Here is a 15,798-nt window from a genome sequence, read left to right on the forward strand (position 1 = left end):
GGAGCGGAGACTCCCCACGCACCCAGCACGGTTTTGCTTATTGCAATTTTATTGATTAAATTAAACTATTGACAGAATATTGAGTCCCGGTCATTTATAACAGGCTGGAGGTGTCTGCTGTGGCACAGAAGCCCCCATGGTGCCTGCAAGCCCAGCCCTGGTGCCGAGGCAGTACTGTCCCAGCACTGGCCTCTCCCTCCTGTCCACCTGGAGTCTCAGCTTGAGAATCGACAGCCCCTTGGGCTGGGAGCAGCCCTTCTCCTTCTTCTCCATAGACATCTTGTGCCTCTTCTGCCACAGACGTTCCACAGTCACCCAGAGGAGCTGCTGTCTCCTGAGAGAGGTGCCCTCCTGGGAGTGGGCCCCCCAGGGCTTGGGCTTTTCTGATCCACCCCACCATGGTTACCATGGAGACCCCTCTGACATTGGTGTCCAGGCACCAGGCCTCGCATCCCAAAGGAAGGGACCTGTGAGGCCCATCTGGTCCAATGTCTGCCTGAGCAGGCTCACCGAGAGCAGGTTCTGCAGGACCACGTCCTGCTGAGGTTTGGGTTTCTCCTGGCAGCAGCACCAGGAGGGCAGAGCAAAGGCAAAGTTTATAGAATCACAGAATCATAGATCCATAGAATTATAGAAGCATAGAATCATGGAATCATTCACAGAATCACAGAACCACAGATTTATAGAATCACAGATTTTTACAATCACAGAATCACAGAATCATTGAATCATTCATAGAACGATAGAATCACAGAATCGTAGAATCCTAGAGTTGTGGAATCATTCACAGAATCACAGAATCATGGAATGTCAGGGGTGAAGGGACCTCATCTGGTCCAACCCTTGGACATGAGACTTGAAACTTTCCAAAGTGGGGCAATCTCCCCCTTCCAGTTGGCCAGGATGGACTAAAGGTCCTTTTGCCTCTGCCACCTGCAGCTTGCTGTCCCCTGTCCCCAATCGGGGGGGTCCTGGCACACCGATTGTCTTGCCCTTATCTGGCACAGGCAGAGATCACACTGGGGTCCTTTGTGACATCACTTGGTGGCACCCTACTTCCCTCGGGGTGGTCAGCGGGGTCTTCATTGTCCGGCAGGACAGCGACGGGAGAGGAGAGGAGCTGGCGAGGAGCCCCGGAGCACAGCCCACGTCATTCCCTGTTGGCCCCGGCAGCCGAACGGTACCAAGGGGTTTGACCCAAGCTTCCCCCTTCCCACTCCAACCCTTTTCCTTTTTCGTTACAGGATGGCGGAGAGATTCCCCAGCCCCCCCATGGTGGAGGAGGACAGGGATGAGAACACGGTGCAGCCTCTGATGGTCGGTGAGTGAGGCAGGCAGAGGCAGCAGGAGCCATCCAGGCTGTGGGACGGGGACCTTTCCTGCCCCGCTGAAAGAGGGGGGGTTCCCTTCCCCACCATGCTGTGCTCCAGCACTGCAGCCCATCTGCTGGGCACCCTCCAGCCCTGACATGGACGGGAAGAGGGGGCCTGGGGAGTGGGCATGGGGCTGGGGGGAGGGCAGAGCTCCTGCCTCAACTCTCTCCTGCCACCACCGCACCCTCTCTACAGCTCCCCTGCCCTCTTCTCCTCTCCTTTCCTCCTCTCTTAGATGACAGCTGGCTGCCTCTCTACAAAGACGAGAGATTAAAGCAAGCGGTGGACTTCATCGTGGACTTTGTCAGGAGCCCGCAAAAGGTAACTGCAGCCATTCCTGAGGTGGCCATGCCGGGTGCTGCTGGCAGGGGCTCTGCTGCCTGCTGCCAGGCTGCTGGAGGTGTGTGTCCCCTCTCAGCCTCCCTGTTTCTCTCTCTGCCCACTGCCTGCCAGGACACGGAGCAGGTGACAAGGTTCCTGAAATGCATCTGTGCCCTGTGTGGATGTGCAAAGATCCTTGGCTCGACACAGGGCATGGAGATCTTCTGCCACGGGTACAGACTGGCAGAGACCATCAAGGTGAGGGGGAAGCTGGCAGTGCTGGGGAAGGAAGGGACAAGGGCCCCAGCACCCTGTGAGGACAGAGTTTGGGCAGGGTGAGGGTCTGGTGGCACTGGGTGAGGGCTGCTGCCAGGTCCCATCTCTCTGTACTCTGCAGATGGTGCTGGAGGAGGAGCCCCCTTTCCAAATGCAAACAGAAGTGCGGAGGCTTGCCATGCTGGCCATCGCCAAATTGAGGTACCTGCCCATCCCTCCTGGGGACCTCTGCCCCAGAGGGGGGACCCTGTCCACCTGCACAGGGCCTGGAGGCACTGCTCCCAGCACCAGCGTCCAACTGGACCCTCTCTCTTTGCAGCACGGTGGGGACAGTGCTGGAGGGCAAAGAGAAAAGCCTCCTCGAGGCCTGCTTCTCCAGTGTCTTCTGGCTTCCTCCAAAAGAGACAATGAGGAACCTGAAACCCACCGTCTACTACAAGGTAAGTGCTGGCTTAGTTGCAGGAGCTCCCAGTCCCTCAGGTCTGCTCCCTGGCCACCCTTTGCTGGGATCTGAGCAGAGATGCAAGGCAGGGCAGGGGCCGGGCTTGACTTTCCCACCCTCACTCCCTCCTGTGTGCCCTTCCCGTGGGCACAGTGCCACAGCCAGTGCCACAGGCTGCTCTGCACGCAGCAGATTGTCTGTCCCTGGCTCTCTCCGGGAGTTCAGCTCAGTCTCCTGGGGCTGGCAGAGACAGCAGGAAGGAAGAAGACACCAGACCACAGCTCTTTGTCCTCCTTGCAGACCATGGAAGGCACAGACACCCTGCTGGAGGCATTGGTGCTCAATTGTCCTGCCTCCAGAGTCAGCGAGCTGCTGCAGATTATATTCCAGGTCTGGCACGTGTAAAGGGTAGAGGGAAGGGATTGTCCTCTCTGGAGTGAATGAGTGAATGGATGGATGGTCCTCACACCAGTGCCAACCTGAGAGAGAGCAGACTGCAGGGGGGTGCCCAATGGCCTGGGGTAACCAGGGGCTGCTTGCCAGGCTTTTCTGGCAGACAGTGGCTGCAGAGAGGGTGGCATCTGCCTCCTGCCTGGCCACAAGGCTGCTTGGGGGGCATTTGTCCCAAGCCTGTGGGGCACCCCAGGGGCAGGAACCCCACTCCAGCCTTTGCTGGAGAGCAGAGGGAGCCTTGATGGACTGAGCGAGTCCAGCCCAGGAGTGGAGCGGTGCTGGTTCTGCTGGAGGGGGTGGCTGCTCCCAGGGCACACCAGCGGCTTCTCTCTTCCCAGCTCCTGATCAGCTCGTGCAACTGCCTGAGACCCGAGGTGCGTAAGAGGGTGGTGGGCAGGATCAGGATTCTGAGCCGTCTCCTGACCGAGTATTCCTCAGAGAATGTAAGGACCCGGCACCCTCCAGCCAGGCCATCTCCCCCTCCCTGCACACCGCTGCAGCTCTCCCCACCTCTCTGCTCTGGGAGACCCTTTTGCTCTTCTGCCTCCCTCACCCAGGCTGCTCAAAATGAGGAGAGCAGGGACTTCCAGATCCCAAACCTCGGGCGGCTGCTGGGACAACTCGTCCTCCTCCTGTCCTTCAAGGAAGAAGGCGATGACACCAGCGCCATGGCTTTGGACGCCCTTTGTTCCCTCTTCATACTAAAGCGACAAAAATGTAAGAGAAGCTGTGGTGGGCCGCATCCCTCTGCACACCAACATCACCCCAGGGGTCTGCTTGTCTCCCCGGGGGTTGCCACAGACCGACCATTCCTGGGCTTGCTGGGGGCATCACCATGTCCCCAGCAGTGCCTCTCCTCTGCTCCTCAGCCCCACACTCTCTCCCAGGCTGCTGCTGGTCCCGTAGAGCTGAGCTTCTGCTTCTTCCAAGAGGAGGCAGCCCCACTCCTCCTCTTCCTCACCTCCCTTGAAGAGCTTCTACCCCTGCCCTGGGGGGTCTCCAGCCATGGGAGCCCTGCCCCCTGCACCATGACTCCAGCCATGGTTTCATTGTGGGGCTGCCTCAGGGCTGGAGGCCTTGGGCTTTCCCAGCCCAGGAGCGTTCCCATGCAGACACTGCAGGCAGCTCCACCTTGACTTACACTGCTGTCCAGTACCTCCTCCCCTGGCCGTGGGTCATCACCTCCCTCCTCAGCCATTCCTCCTTCCAAGCTCTTGTCAGGATGTGCTCAGCTTGCCTGCAAAGCTGCTGAATCTTACCCTCTCCTGTGTCTCTGCCCTGCTCAGTGACAACACTGCCCGAGGACCATGGGAAGCTCAAGGAGAACTGGGAACTCCAGACTGCTGCCCCGTCCTGCTTGGAGACTGCCAGAAATGTTACTGAGGTAATGACCTTCCCCCTTGCTGCCACCCTTGTCCAGGGCATCAGCAGAGGACGTGTGTCGGCAATGGCACCAGAAACAGGGGAGCTGGCGTGGCCTCGCTGTCCCCGAGCAGAGATGATGCCAGGGCTGCCCTTCAGCATCCCAGCAGCAGCAGCAGCTCCAGACCTCCTGGCCACCAGCAAGCCCTGGGTGTCTGTAGGGCCAGCAGCACCCTGTGCCCATCCCCCCAAACCTCCTTGCTCACCCTGGGGGTCCTCTCTCCTCATCCTCCCATGGGCAGGGGCTGCAGCCCCTGCTGCCAGCTTTCCCATGGGCACTGCTGCCACCATCCCTGCTGGGCACCTCCCACCTGGGCCAGCTAAGCCACCCCATCAGGGCACTCCGGCTGACGTGTCTTTGCCCTCTCCCTTCCTCCCAAAGATTTTTGCCAAGTATCTCCAGCCCTCTGAAAGAACAGATTTCATCCTCAGAATCATTGAGGGCATGCAGGATTTCACCATGTATGACAAGGAGATGATCAAAAGCGTGGTGGACGGGATCACAGGAGACTCTGACTGCTGGCTGGTGGATGTGAGTGGCCTGTGCCTGGGTTGCCCTTCAGCCCTCTCAGCCCTTGTTCCTCCCTCCATCCCTCCCAGGCCTGGGTGGCTCAGGCACCTGCAGGCCACAGAGTGGGCTGGGAAGGGCAACTGAGGGAATGGCTGCACTCCAGTGGCAGCACCATCCCTCCCTCCCTCCCTCCCTCCCTCCCTCCCTCCCTTCCTCCATGTGTCCATCCATCCATCCATCCATCCATCCATCCATCCTCACCCGTGTCCCCCCCTCCAGATGCCAAAGATCATGAGCTGCATCTACGAGAACCTGCGCTTCATCAGCTCAGAGTCAGCCTGGCAGGGGGTGCGGTCGCTGCTTCTCAAGATGGTTGAGCAGTGCCCTGAGGAGGCAGTCAGGCTGCTGCTGGACAACGCTCCACCAGGAAACAGGTACTGGCCCCAAAAGTACCCAAAAGGTCTCTATTCTCTTTATCTGAGGCAGCCCTGCTGACAGAGGGCTTTGGCTTGCAGCACTGGCCTGGACATGTGGGAGGTGATGTTCTCCGTGCCCCTGGCCTTGGATCTGGTTGTGCCCGAGCTCCTCAAGCAGCTCCAGCAGAGGAAGCAGAAGCTGCTCTTCTGCACTCTCAGGGAGGACACCTCTTGCTTGGCTGTGAGTTCCCAGAAAGAGCCCCCGTGCCCTCGTCCTCAGCTGCCCGGGGGAAGCAGGAGCTGCACGGTGTGGGGAGCTCCACCAGCTCTGCCCATCCCTCACTGCTGGGTTTCTTTCAGTTGCTGGCCAGCCTTCACTTGCCAGAGGAGCACTTTGCCCGAACCTACGAGTTCTGGAGGTTCCTGAGGCATCGGAGCCAGGCCATGCTCTCGCTGGTGCTCAGCGGCGTTGCTACGCTGTCAGAGAGTCCTGAGATGGTGAGCAGGGCATTCTGGAGGGCAGGCAGGGGCTGGGAGTCAGCCAAACGCCCTCCCTGCCACGGTGGGGCCTGGTGGCTTCCTGGGGAGATTTCCAGGAGGCACTTGTGATCTTCTCCCCAAATGGAAACTGCTTTTTCACTCACACAGGCGAGAAAAATGAAGGTGCTCCTGATGGACTTGCTGGAGGTCCTGCAGCAGGGCAGCAAAGATGTTCAGCTGAAGGCCCTGAGGATCTGCAGAAAAGTGATGGGGGAACTGACGAGGGAGGAGGCCAGCTCCATCGCTGTGGAGCTGCTGGACAAGCTCCTGCCCCTCTTTGACAACGTAAGGCTGCTGTGGGAGCCTGAGCCCTTCAGAGGCATGGATGGATGGATGGATGGATGGATGGATGGATGGATGGATGGACGGATGGACGGCTTCCGGGTTCTGCAGCTCAGCTCAGCTTCTCCCTGAGAACTGCTCTCTGAACCCTGCAGGCTCTACCAGCTGGGAACGGGCTCACCATGGGCAGAGCTGCTCTTGCTCAAGTCCCGCTCTGCTTCTCCTCAGGGGCTGTTGAGCGAGCTGAGGGAGATCTCCATCAGCCTCTTCACTGAGCTGCTGAAGAAGGTGGCGGGGAAGTGCAAGAGGCAGATGAGAAACCAAGTGCGACGGGGCCTGCTCCCGCTCTGGTTTCACATGAGTGACGACACCCAGAGCGTGGCCGAGGTACAGGTTCCAAAGCAGAGCTGCAGGAAGAGCCCCGCAGCTCTTTGGGCCAGGGCACCATGTCCCAGGTTCCTAGGGGTGGGATCAGGGCAGGAAGAAAGGCAGATAAGAAGGAGGGGGATGCCAGGCCTCCTTCCCCAGGCCGTGCTGCCATCTCCCAACTTGTGCTGTTGTGCAGGCCTCCAGCCAAGCCCTCCTTGATGCCGCAGAGTTCCTCAAGTGGCAACAGCTCCAACACGTGGTGCGGACAGAGCAGATGTGGAGGATTGGAGAGTGCTTGGTGAGGACAACCCGCAAGCCTCAGGCTGGAGGAGGAAAAAGTCTGGGCTGTGGGCTCTGCAACTCTGCCTCCCCTACAGCCCTGCTGCAGCCCAGAGCCCACAGCCTGGAGCTGCATCCTTGTTCCCTGTCCTCAAGAAGAGAGCCCCCAGGGGCTCCTCTCCAGGCCCCTCTCCCCTCCCTGCACCCCACGGGGGTCTCTCTTGGCACCCCTGGGGCTCCCTCTCCACCTCAGTCCCACAGGCTCCTGGCTGGGAGAGGGGAATGGGCTGGGAGGAAGGACTGGGATACATGCCCATAGCTTCCCGCTCTCTCCAGCTGCTGCAGGACAGGACCAGGGCTGAAGATTACTTGGATCAGAGCCTGGGGTACCTGCATAACGCTCAGGCCAGCGTGAGAATGGAGGCCATCAGGTTCATCGGTGAGCCACAGCCCCTGCGGACCCTCTTCTGGCAGCCTGGCCCCAGCCCCCACTGCTGCCCTGGCACCAGGAGCAGCCGTGTGGCTGCCAGAGCCCCTCATGGCTGCCCCGTGCAGGGCCTTGGCCTCCCTCTGCCAGCCCTGCCCACGCAGGGGGGCTTGGTGGCCGCCTTGCCCAGTGCCACCCTGTCACTCCTGGTCTTTCGCGGGCTCAGCCCTGCGGGGGGGGAGGAGGTTGTGCAGCCGAGGCGGCCGGGCCGGGGGCTGTGCTGGGGCGGAGTGTGCTGGGGGGGGAGCAGCACACCGGAGACGCTCTCTCTCTTTCTTCCCAGGGCTTGCTGCGCGGGGCCAAAGCCAGCAGAAGCTGTCTGAGACGATCAGCGGTGAGCAGGGGCAGAGCTGTGCTGGTCGGGGCTGGAGGGGCAGGGGACGGAGCCTGGGCAGGGTGCTGCCATGCCAGGCCCTGCTCTACAGAAATGCTTCAGGGGCAGGGGAAGATGGCAGGGGCATGCTGGGCATTCCTCTGCAGCAGCTCTGTTCTCCTGGAGGGCAAAGGGGCTGCCGGGGGCTGGAGGAGATGGCTCTGCAGACACTGCGGCTCATTTGGGCTCTCTTTTTCTTTTGCTCACAGCACTTCAGCACCTCAAGTATGACAGCACACCCTCCATCCGGTGCCTGGCAACTCAGACCACCTTCATTCTGAGCTGTGTAAGGGTGAAGGCAAAACCAGGAAGCACCAAGCGACCTTGGCGCCGCTAAGCCCGGCTGAGGTGCAGCTCTTCTCTGGGAAGAGCCCTGTTCTGCCTCCAGCTCCTGACTGCCGCTGACTCCAGGAGTCCAGCCTGGACCTTCCAGGGCTGCCCTGTCAGAGTTAGTGGGGGAAAAGGGGGAGGAAGGTGGGATCGTTTTCCTGTATATTTGTATATAGTTAGTGACGTTCCTGGATAGTTGTATAGATTTAGTAATTGTTTCCTTGTTACTGTTTCATTAAAGTTGTGTAGTTTAGTTTCCAATCATAAGTCTCTCTCCCTTATTCTCTCTCCTTTCTTTATTAGGGAGGGGCATTAATAGACAGCATCTGTTGTTAGGTTTAACTGCTGCTCCTGACATTTTTGTAAAGTCCTGGGACCTCCATGAGTAGTGGCTGATCTGTCCTCACAATCAAAACATAAAATAACAGCTCAGGTGGTAACAATCACCGTCACTAAATTCCACCACCACACATTTTTGCTCTTCCTACAAAGGATCTCATAAAGGAGGTCGCAGCAACAATCCCCATGTAGCACACACTCACTTTGTTCACTTCCAAATCCATAAAAATTTTACACCTTTGGTCTTTGACCACTGATTGTCCCATTTAGACCAAAGTTTACACTTACAGCAAGTGAAGCCCACTTCCCAGTAATAAAACTCAACCCCCTCCCGCCTCCCTTTTTTTGTTTGTTTGTTTTTTTGGTTTTTGTTTTTTGTTTTTTCTTCCCTTTTTCACAGTTTCTACATTTCAGAGCATACATCAGGTAACATTCATTCCCGGGATAAAAGGATACTCACTTCACAGCTACATTTGGTCTCATTCCCACACACACATACCCACAGCATTAACATTTAACACAGAGACAAAACAAAGTTACAAAGTCACCTGGGCTACAATCCCACTTCCTCACTTAGGATCCCACTCAGGATCCCACCAGCTGGTTGTTTCCTCTTACCCTTCTCCTGCCTCCAGCTCTCCAGTGCCCAAATCCCGCAGCTTCACAGACGGTCCCTGGGGGCCAGCAAGCTCTCCTTTTAGCAGTACTCACACCCAGGAGAGCCAAAAACACTGTGTTCAACTTGGTCTTGCCTTCAAGAAAATGGAAGGATTTCAATTGATCCCTCCCATGGTTTCGTTAGCAATTAAAACAAACAAACAAGAAGGAATCCCCCTCTGTCACTGCTATGTGCTATATTCTATCTCCTACCTTTCCCTTATCCTCACCATTTCCTGAAACTCACCATCAACACCCCGTCACTTCCTTTTTAAGCAACTGTAGTTTTGGTTTTGTTTTTTTTTTGTTTCCCAGCTTATTCATAGCATGTTTTCAGTGGCTTGACACAAACTACTTAATAAATTCTATAAATGTGCTGGTGGAATGGTGATTTTTTTTCTATGCATAACTGAAAGAAGTGTGACTGACAACTGAAGCTGCAATTCCTGAAACCTGGATGCCTCTTTTATAGCTAGGGATGCAGTTCTCTTTCTCAGAAGCTAGAAGGTCAGTAAACTTGCCTGTTCAACCACCAGCACATCTGAAAACATTTTCAGATTTCCCAAAATACTACACTGAAGCTAGGGAATTTATTTTATTAAACTGACCCTTTCATATTGCACTCAATGTCTGAAGAGATGCTTCATGACCAGGTAGTGTGTGCACATAAAGTTTTATTACTTGCAGCACAAAATCCCTCACAATGTGGCCAACTGCACATTTGGAAATACAAAGATTACTCAGGCTGTGTGGCCAACCAAGTAGCAAGCTGAAAAACCTTCCCCTTCTGCTCCCTATTTTACTAAAAAACGGTTTGATGAAATGAGGGGTGAAGAGTTTAAACTTTTAGGTTTTATTTTCAATAGGGGTTTTGAAGAAATACTAAGGTGTGAGAAGAGGAACTCCTTCCAAAGAAAGTTTCATGGATCTTCTATCAAGTCAGAACCCAATGAAAATAAAACTTGCCTTACTTCAAAGCCAGACAAACATTCCACACAAAAATTGCCACCTCATAAGTACCTTTTAAAGACAAGTGTCTGACTCGATACTTCACGCTACGCTGATCTGCTTCATGCAGGACATAAGAACCCAAAATACCTGGGAAGGTCTTCTGCATGCTATTCTACCCTTTTTAGGTGGCTTCTTCTAAGGATAAGGCTTTTATCTACGTCCTGATACACCTCATATCCTACCTGCATCCTGCTGATGCAGCTCTCACAAGAGAGAGATGACTACCATATAAAACATCATAGAGGATTCAACTGAACACAGGTACATCCCTATTCCCACTTCCACTGCATCCCAGAGCTCATGCTACCTCTACAGAGATAACTGTTGGACAAAAAACCTCATCACTTGACATTTTCTAGTTCAAAATGATGAACTGCTCTAATGAAGACCAGAGCATACACTGTACTCTTTGTGTCTGATACCTGCAGGCGTTCTACCGATAAAGATTAGGAGGTACCAGGTTGAAAAAAAGCCACACTCCTCATGACCAAGAATGTGGCTTTGCGGGAGGATTTTGGGGTGTGAAATCAGTGACCCGCCCAGGAAGAAGAGGTCAGAGACCAGCTGGGAGGCATCTCAGCGAGAAAAAAACCATTCCAAATGCCCATGTCAGAATGAGCTCAGAGCAAAACAGGTAACAAGCCTGCCCAACACTGGGCTGAATTACCAAACTCCAAATGGAACTGGTTTATAACCAGTTTGAACACTACAGTCATCTTGCAACTGGCTGGAGCTACCCCTGGAGCTTCAGAGCCTGTGCAAGTTGCTCACTTCAAGAAAAAGTACTGAGTGTCCCCCTTATCAGCTGTGAAGATATGCACCTTTTCCCCAGTTTTAAGGCGACAACTTTTAGAGGTACAATGAAGTCACAGTAACAAAGGATCTCAACAGACAAACAGCTCCACATTTCTCAGATCAAGAAATCAGGCTGGTGCAGAAGTGATTCAGCTGAGGTACAATTAAACCTCAGTTAACTTCAACTTCCACTTCCCTAGGTCTGCCTTCTGCATCCACTTATGCTGCTGTGTCACAACTGAGCACAACATCTGCAAGAAGGCCACTGCTCGCCCTTCGAGTGGCCCCAAGGAGTCAGAAAGCCCACAAAGTCCCTTGGATAGGTCCACCAAGGCCAAGTAGGGCCCAGCCAGCAATTCTCCTGGAAGAGCTGGCAAGAGCCCACAGAACATTCAGACCTTGTCACAAATTATACTGGCAACCTTAACACCTCAAGCAGCCCAGAATGATGTGCCCAGAGGTCACGAGTTCTCTGAAAACACATGCTCTTTGCTAGGTGCCTCTTTTGCCCCCTAAATGCCCCTTTGTAATAGGAGACAATGGAAAGAAGCAACATCCCCTCCCTTTGGAGTTTGAACTCACCCATCCTCACCTCTTGCTAGTCAAGCTATTGTCTGGATGGGCTGTTATTCATGGAGTAAGACTCAGTCTGGGCCTCCACTGCCCAAGGCAGGGAAAGCCTACTTGTTAGAGGACACCAGGCAGCTCACAGAGAAAACCCAGCCTTGCTTCTTGACAGCCCTAGGCACACCAGTGCAGAAGTTACATGTTGAACCAATTGTTGAATCACTTTACTCTGTTCTGTTGAAAGAGTAACAGGTTGAGCTGGATCAGTGCCTTTTAGCAAAGGTTTTAAAGGTTCCAACATATCATTAGTAATACCGACAACAGGTCGTAACCATTGTACATCCCCCATACATTTTTGAACATCATTTAATGTCTCTAATTTGGTTAACAATTGTAACTTTTGTGGACTAATTTGTGCCTCAGTAATTTTCCAGCCAAGATACTTAATAGGTGTAGATCTCTGAATTTTTTCTTCAGCAATTTTTAAACCCGCACGTTCTAATTCCTCTGCTATGAACTGCACTTGTTCATCGGACCATGGGTTCTTTTGACAAAAAAGAATATCATCCATGTAATGATAGATAATAACATCACTACAGGTCCATAAATCCCGGATTGGTTGCAAGGCAGCACCTACATACAGTTGACATAAGGTAGGGGAGTTCTTCATTCCTTGAGGCAATACTGTCCACTCATAACGTTCTGCAGGAGCCTGTCGATTAATTGATGGCAAAGTAAAAGCAAATCTGTATGTGTCCTGGGGATGCAAATTAATGGTGAAAAAACAATCTTTCAAATCAACAACTAATAAGTCCCATCCTTCCGGTAACATAGAAACAGTGGGAAGTCCAGGTTGCAATGCTCCCATTGCAACCATTTGTTCGTTGACTGCTCTTAAATCATGTAGCAGGCAATATTTTCCTGATTTCTTTTTAATCACAAAAATAGGAGTGTTCCAAGGACTTGTTGAAAGTTTTAAATGTCCTTGCTGCAATTGTTCTTTTACCAACTCATGGGCAGCTTGTATACTTTCCTGTTTAAGCGGCCATTGCTCAATCCAAAGGGGTTCATCAGAATACCATTGCAGTGGAATCAGGAAGGTCCATGTAGCAATCGCCATCATTGGTCTTTTGACTTTGTAGTTAACACAGCACCCAACTGTGAAAGAATGTTTCGCCCTATTAACATTTGAACAGGCGGTGGCAAGGATAAAATTGAACATTCAGTCATGATAGTTTTACCATCACATTCTACTGTAACAGGAGATAGCTCAGCCATTTGAGCTCCGCCAACACCCGCTAATGACGTTGTAGCAACAGTTGTGGGCCAATTATGTGGCCATACAGCTTTTGAAATAACAGATGTATCCGCTCCGGTATCTAAAAGACCTGTTATAGTCACAGTTTCATTTCCATAAGTGACATTCACTTCAATCTCAGGCCTTTTATTCATCCTAACTGTCAACATAGTCAGTGGAGCCATGGAGGATCCAAAGCCCCCATCTCCTCTGACTTGACGACTATGTGGTGTAATACCTTCTGCTAGGTGTGGTAATGGAATCAGCTGAGCTATTTTGCTTCTTGCTGGAATTGCCATTGGTGGAAATTGTGTTAATATCATGATTTTAATTTCTCCATGATAATCTTTGTCAATCAATCCAGTCATAACTGTTAGTCCTAGCATGGTAGCTGAGGATCTACCTATCAGTAAACAACCTACAGCATTCCCCTTTATCATTATAGGCACATAAACTCCTGTTGGGACCTTTGCTGGGTTTTTGTCTATTAGTTTAACCTCTACTGAGGTTGCCAGGTCCAAACCGAGTCTTCCGGGAGTTGCTGGTTGCAGTTGTTGTGAGTTAATGCCTGAGGCTCGTTTGGAGTAATCATTGAATGAGCGGCAATTTGTGTCATAGTGCGGCGCCCCCCCGCGCTCCGCTGGAAGTTTCCCACAGCTTGAGCTCGACAAGCTGAGGAGTTATGAGTATTATTCTGGCATTGTTGACACCGCACTTTAGGTATCTTGCAATTTTTCCGGATGTGTCCCTTATTTCCACAACGAAAACATTGAGGACCTCGAGCAGCTGATTTTCCTTGCTTATTAGGCTGGCGCAGAGGCATTAAGGCAGCCATGATTTGATTTCCCTGCTGTTGTAGCCCTGATTCTAACACTTGTGCCTGTTTTCCTAGCCCGTTCCCAAGACCTTTTACTGCCTCAGCTAACATAGCCATTGGACCAGTGGGCAAAGTTTGAGCCTTTTGCAATAATTCAGAAACAGTCCACGTGGGTCCTAAAGTTGTAATCAACTGCTGCGTTTGTGGCGTTCCATTTTGGGTTAGACACTGCTTTAATATAGCCTCTTGAATGTCATAAGAGACCTGAGCAGCTCTCATTGCAGCCAATAGTTTGTCAACAAAGCTATCTAAAGTTTCAGTTTTTCCTTGTTTAATACCCATATAGTGTGTAGATGTAGATCCATCCTTTATTTTTTCAATGCACATTTTAACAATTTCATTTGCAGCTGTTAGCTTTGCAGGTGGAAGGACTGCCTGCAGTTCTATACGTGTATACCGGCCAGTACCTGTCAACTCATCTACAGCAACCCCAAATAGTGGATCGTCTTCCTGTCTAGGCACGTCCACCACTTGGCGTGCCAATCGTTCCCACATATCCGTAAAAATGAGAAAATTTGAGGGAGACAAAATCAACTTCATTACATTATAGGAATCCTTAGGCAACATATTGTAATTGTCCCAAATAAATCCTAACAGCTGTCTAGCTGGTTCAGATTGTATCCCATATTGAGATACTGTCTGACGAAGTTGCGATAACAACTTCCAGGGCAAACTAGTAATTTCTGCAATGACACGACCTGAACCTCCTTGGGTATATACCACAGGCATAGCCAATTCATCCTTTCTGGCCAATCAACTGAAACCTTCTTCATCTCCTTCTGCTTGTAAATTTACTGCCACAGTACGCCAATACTCATCCCTATCTTTTATATACTTTTCATGCTGGGGTGAGCTTTCCTCAGGCAAAGATGACAACACAGGCGGAGCGGACGGTTCAGGCAGAGATTCAACAGATTCCTCTGTCCCCATCCGAACCATACCTCCTAAATTAATGACTGCTGCAGCACGATGAGTACGCAACTCCTCCTGAACTTCTGAACTTAACTCTAATCCTTTAAATAATGGTTGTGCCCCATTTGGGTCTTGTCCAGTTACAGACAATCTTGTGCGAGCTTCTTGAGCTGCTTTCTGCTCATTTAAGTGTTTATCAAGCTGCTCTGATATTATTTTCCAACTTTTCTCTAATTTTTTAGCAATTTTATCATCATCTATCCCACGCATCCATAAATCATGCCCTAATTTTTTCCACTCCTCTCTTTCAAAAACTTCATGAGGATCTTTAAAATACCCTAGTTGCTCCGCATATTCTAACAGCGGCAACAACTCCTTTTTCCAATTTAATTTTGTTCCCCGCTTTTCTAAAAAGCATTTAGAAACATCATACGTCGTCTGCCTTTCCATTATTACTCAAGCATTAATACCTGTGCGCACAGCTGTGTTAGCAGTAACGGCTTACGACGTCCTCGGCTCAACAGACTCCTCTCCTTCGCTGCCTTTCTTGTTCGAGTCAGTGTGCAGGTAGTCTCCGGTACTGCTCTCCCGGGCCGGTCCTTCTCGCTTCCAGTTTCACTCTCCCGATTCCTACCGACTAATATAGTCTATGACCCTGTCTTGACCCTCTTCGTGAGGTCGAGAAACCCTCTCTGGGGGTTCAGGAACCTCTCCGTCGGGTCCCTGTTCGGGCACCACTTGTCGCAAGAAGGGGTTGGCACACGATCAATATGATCAGTCAGAGCCAACTTTATTGATCTGAGGGCGTTCTTTTATACACTTGTAAGTATATAATACATATTTATTTGTGTTACAATTGGTTAACTGTGTTAATTAGCTCATGCATATTACAAAAGTAAGCTCATGGTTGGTTGGCATTAAACAAGTGAATCCTCCTTCGGTAATCCTGAGGGATTCCCACACGTGGATTACATCCTCATTTTAATGACCACAATGTCCTGTTTGCTTGTTTGTAATTAGCTCCCAGGAGAGTAATCAAAGACGGTGTAGACTCGATACAAGACTATATATGGCTTTTCACCAGAAGGGGTTATTGGCTTCCTATCAAGGTTGTTCAATGACTATATATAGTTTTGATTATACTTAGCCTAACAGTAATGCCTTGCGATTCTAGTTAGCCTTAGTGTTGCTACCAGTAAGACCTTACAGGCCTTGCAGGCCTTGCATAGGCAATGCCCAATCATCGACATACACTGTCCATGCCTGCAGCTCCTTCTTTAAACTGCTTTAAACAGGCTTTAAACTTAAAGGTCCTGCAGGGAGGGTTTTTTGCCCTTTGCCCAACACCCCCAATCAACAAGCAACAATCAGACTCAAGAGGTTTTAACCACCAGTTGTACCAGAGTCCTGCTTCTCGGCCTCAAAAGGACCTTCTGGAAAATGGCTGCAGGAAGGAGCCCCCAGCCCCA

General features: G+C 51.7%; 2 protein-coding genes across 2 annotated transcripts; both read left to right on the forward strand.

Annotated features, from left to right (window-relative positions):
- Nucleotides 1-983: 983 nt before the first annotated feature.
- LOC139790687 (uncharacterized) lies at nt 984-5,717 on the forward strand. The gene is made up of 9 exons (XM_071732556.1): nt 984-1,321; nt 1,609-1,952; nt 2,092-2,171; nt 2,290-2,410; nt 2,713-2,802; nt 3,204-3,582; nt 4,152-4,249; nt 4,670-4,819; nt 5,078-5,717. The coding sequence occupies exons 1-9, from the start codon at nt 1,246-1,248 to the stop codon at nt 5,291-5,293; spliced, it is 1,554 nt and encodes a 517-aa protein (XP_071588657.1). The 5' UTR covers nt 984-1,245; the 3' UTR covers nt 5,294-5,717.
- Nucleotides 5,290-8,041, forward strand: LOC139790688 (maestro heat-like repeat-containing protein family member 7). Its single transcript, XM_071732557.1, has 7 exons — nt 5,290-5,712; nt 5,863-6,039; nt 6,265-6,423; nt 6,602-6,703; nt 7,021-7,123; nt 7,455-7,505; nt 7,754-8,041. The coding sequence occupies exons 1-7, from the start codon at nt 5,659-5,661 to the stop codon at nt 7,879-7,881; spliced, it is 774 nt and encodes a 257-aa protein (XP_071588658.1). The 5' UTR covers nt 5,290-5,658; the 3' UTR covers nt 7,882-8,041.
- Nucleotides 8,042-15,798: the final 7,757 nt, after the last annotated feature.

This window comes from Heliangelus exortis, unplaced genomic scaffold, assembly GCF_036169615.1.
Source record: "Heliangelus exortis unplaced genomic scaffold, bHelExo1.hap1 Scaffold_131, whole genome shotgun sequence".
Lineage (NCBI taxonomy): Eukaryota > Metazoa > Chordata > Aves > Apodiformes > Trochilidae > Heliangelus > Heliangelus exortis.

What these genes read in the sequence shown, in the direction of transcription:
- LOC139790687 (XM_071732556.1), top strand. Translation starts at nt 1,246, where the DNA reads ATGGCGGAGAGATTCCCCAGCCCCCCCATGGTGGAGGAGGACAGGGAT. An exon ending in TGCTGCAGATTATATTCCAG is followed by an intron (nt 2,803 to 3,203) that starts GTCTGGCACGTG and finishes CTCTCTTCCCAG; the next exon opens with CTCCTGATCAGCTCGTGCAA. An exon ending in CATACTAAAGCGACAAAAAT is followed by an intron (nt 3,583 to 4,151) that starts GTAAGAGAAGCT and finishes TGCCCTGCTCAG; the next exon opens with TGACAACACTGCCCGAGGAC.
- LOC139790688 (XM_071732557.1), top strand. Translation starts at nt 5,659, where the DNA reads ATGCTCTCGCTGGTGCTCAGCGGCGTTGCTACGCTGTCAGAGAGTCCT. An exon ending in TCCTGCCCCTCTTTGACAAC is followed by an intron (nt 6,040 to 6,264) that starts GTAAGGCTGCTG and finishes GCTTCTCCTCAG; the next exon opens with GGGCTGTTGAGCGAGCTGAG. An exon ending in GCTGTCTGAGACGATCAGCG is followed by an intron (nt 7,506 to 7,753) that starts GTGAGCAGGGGC and finishes TTTTGCTCACAG; the next exon opens with CACTTCAGCACCTCAAGTAT.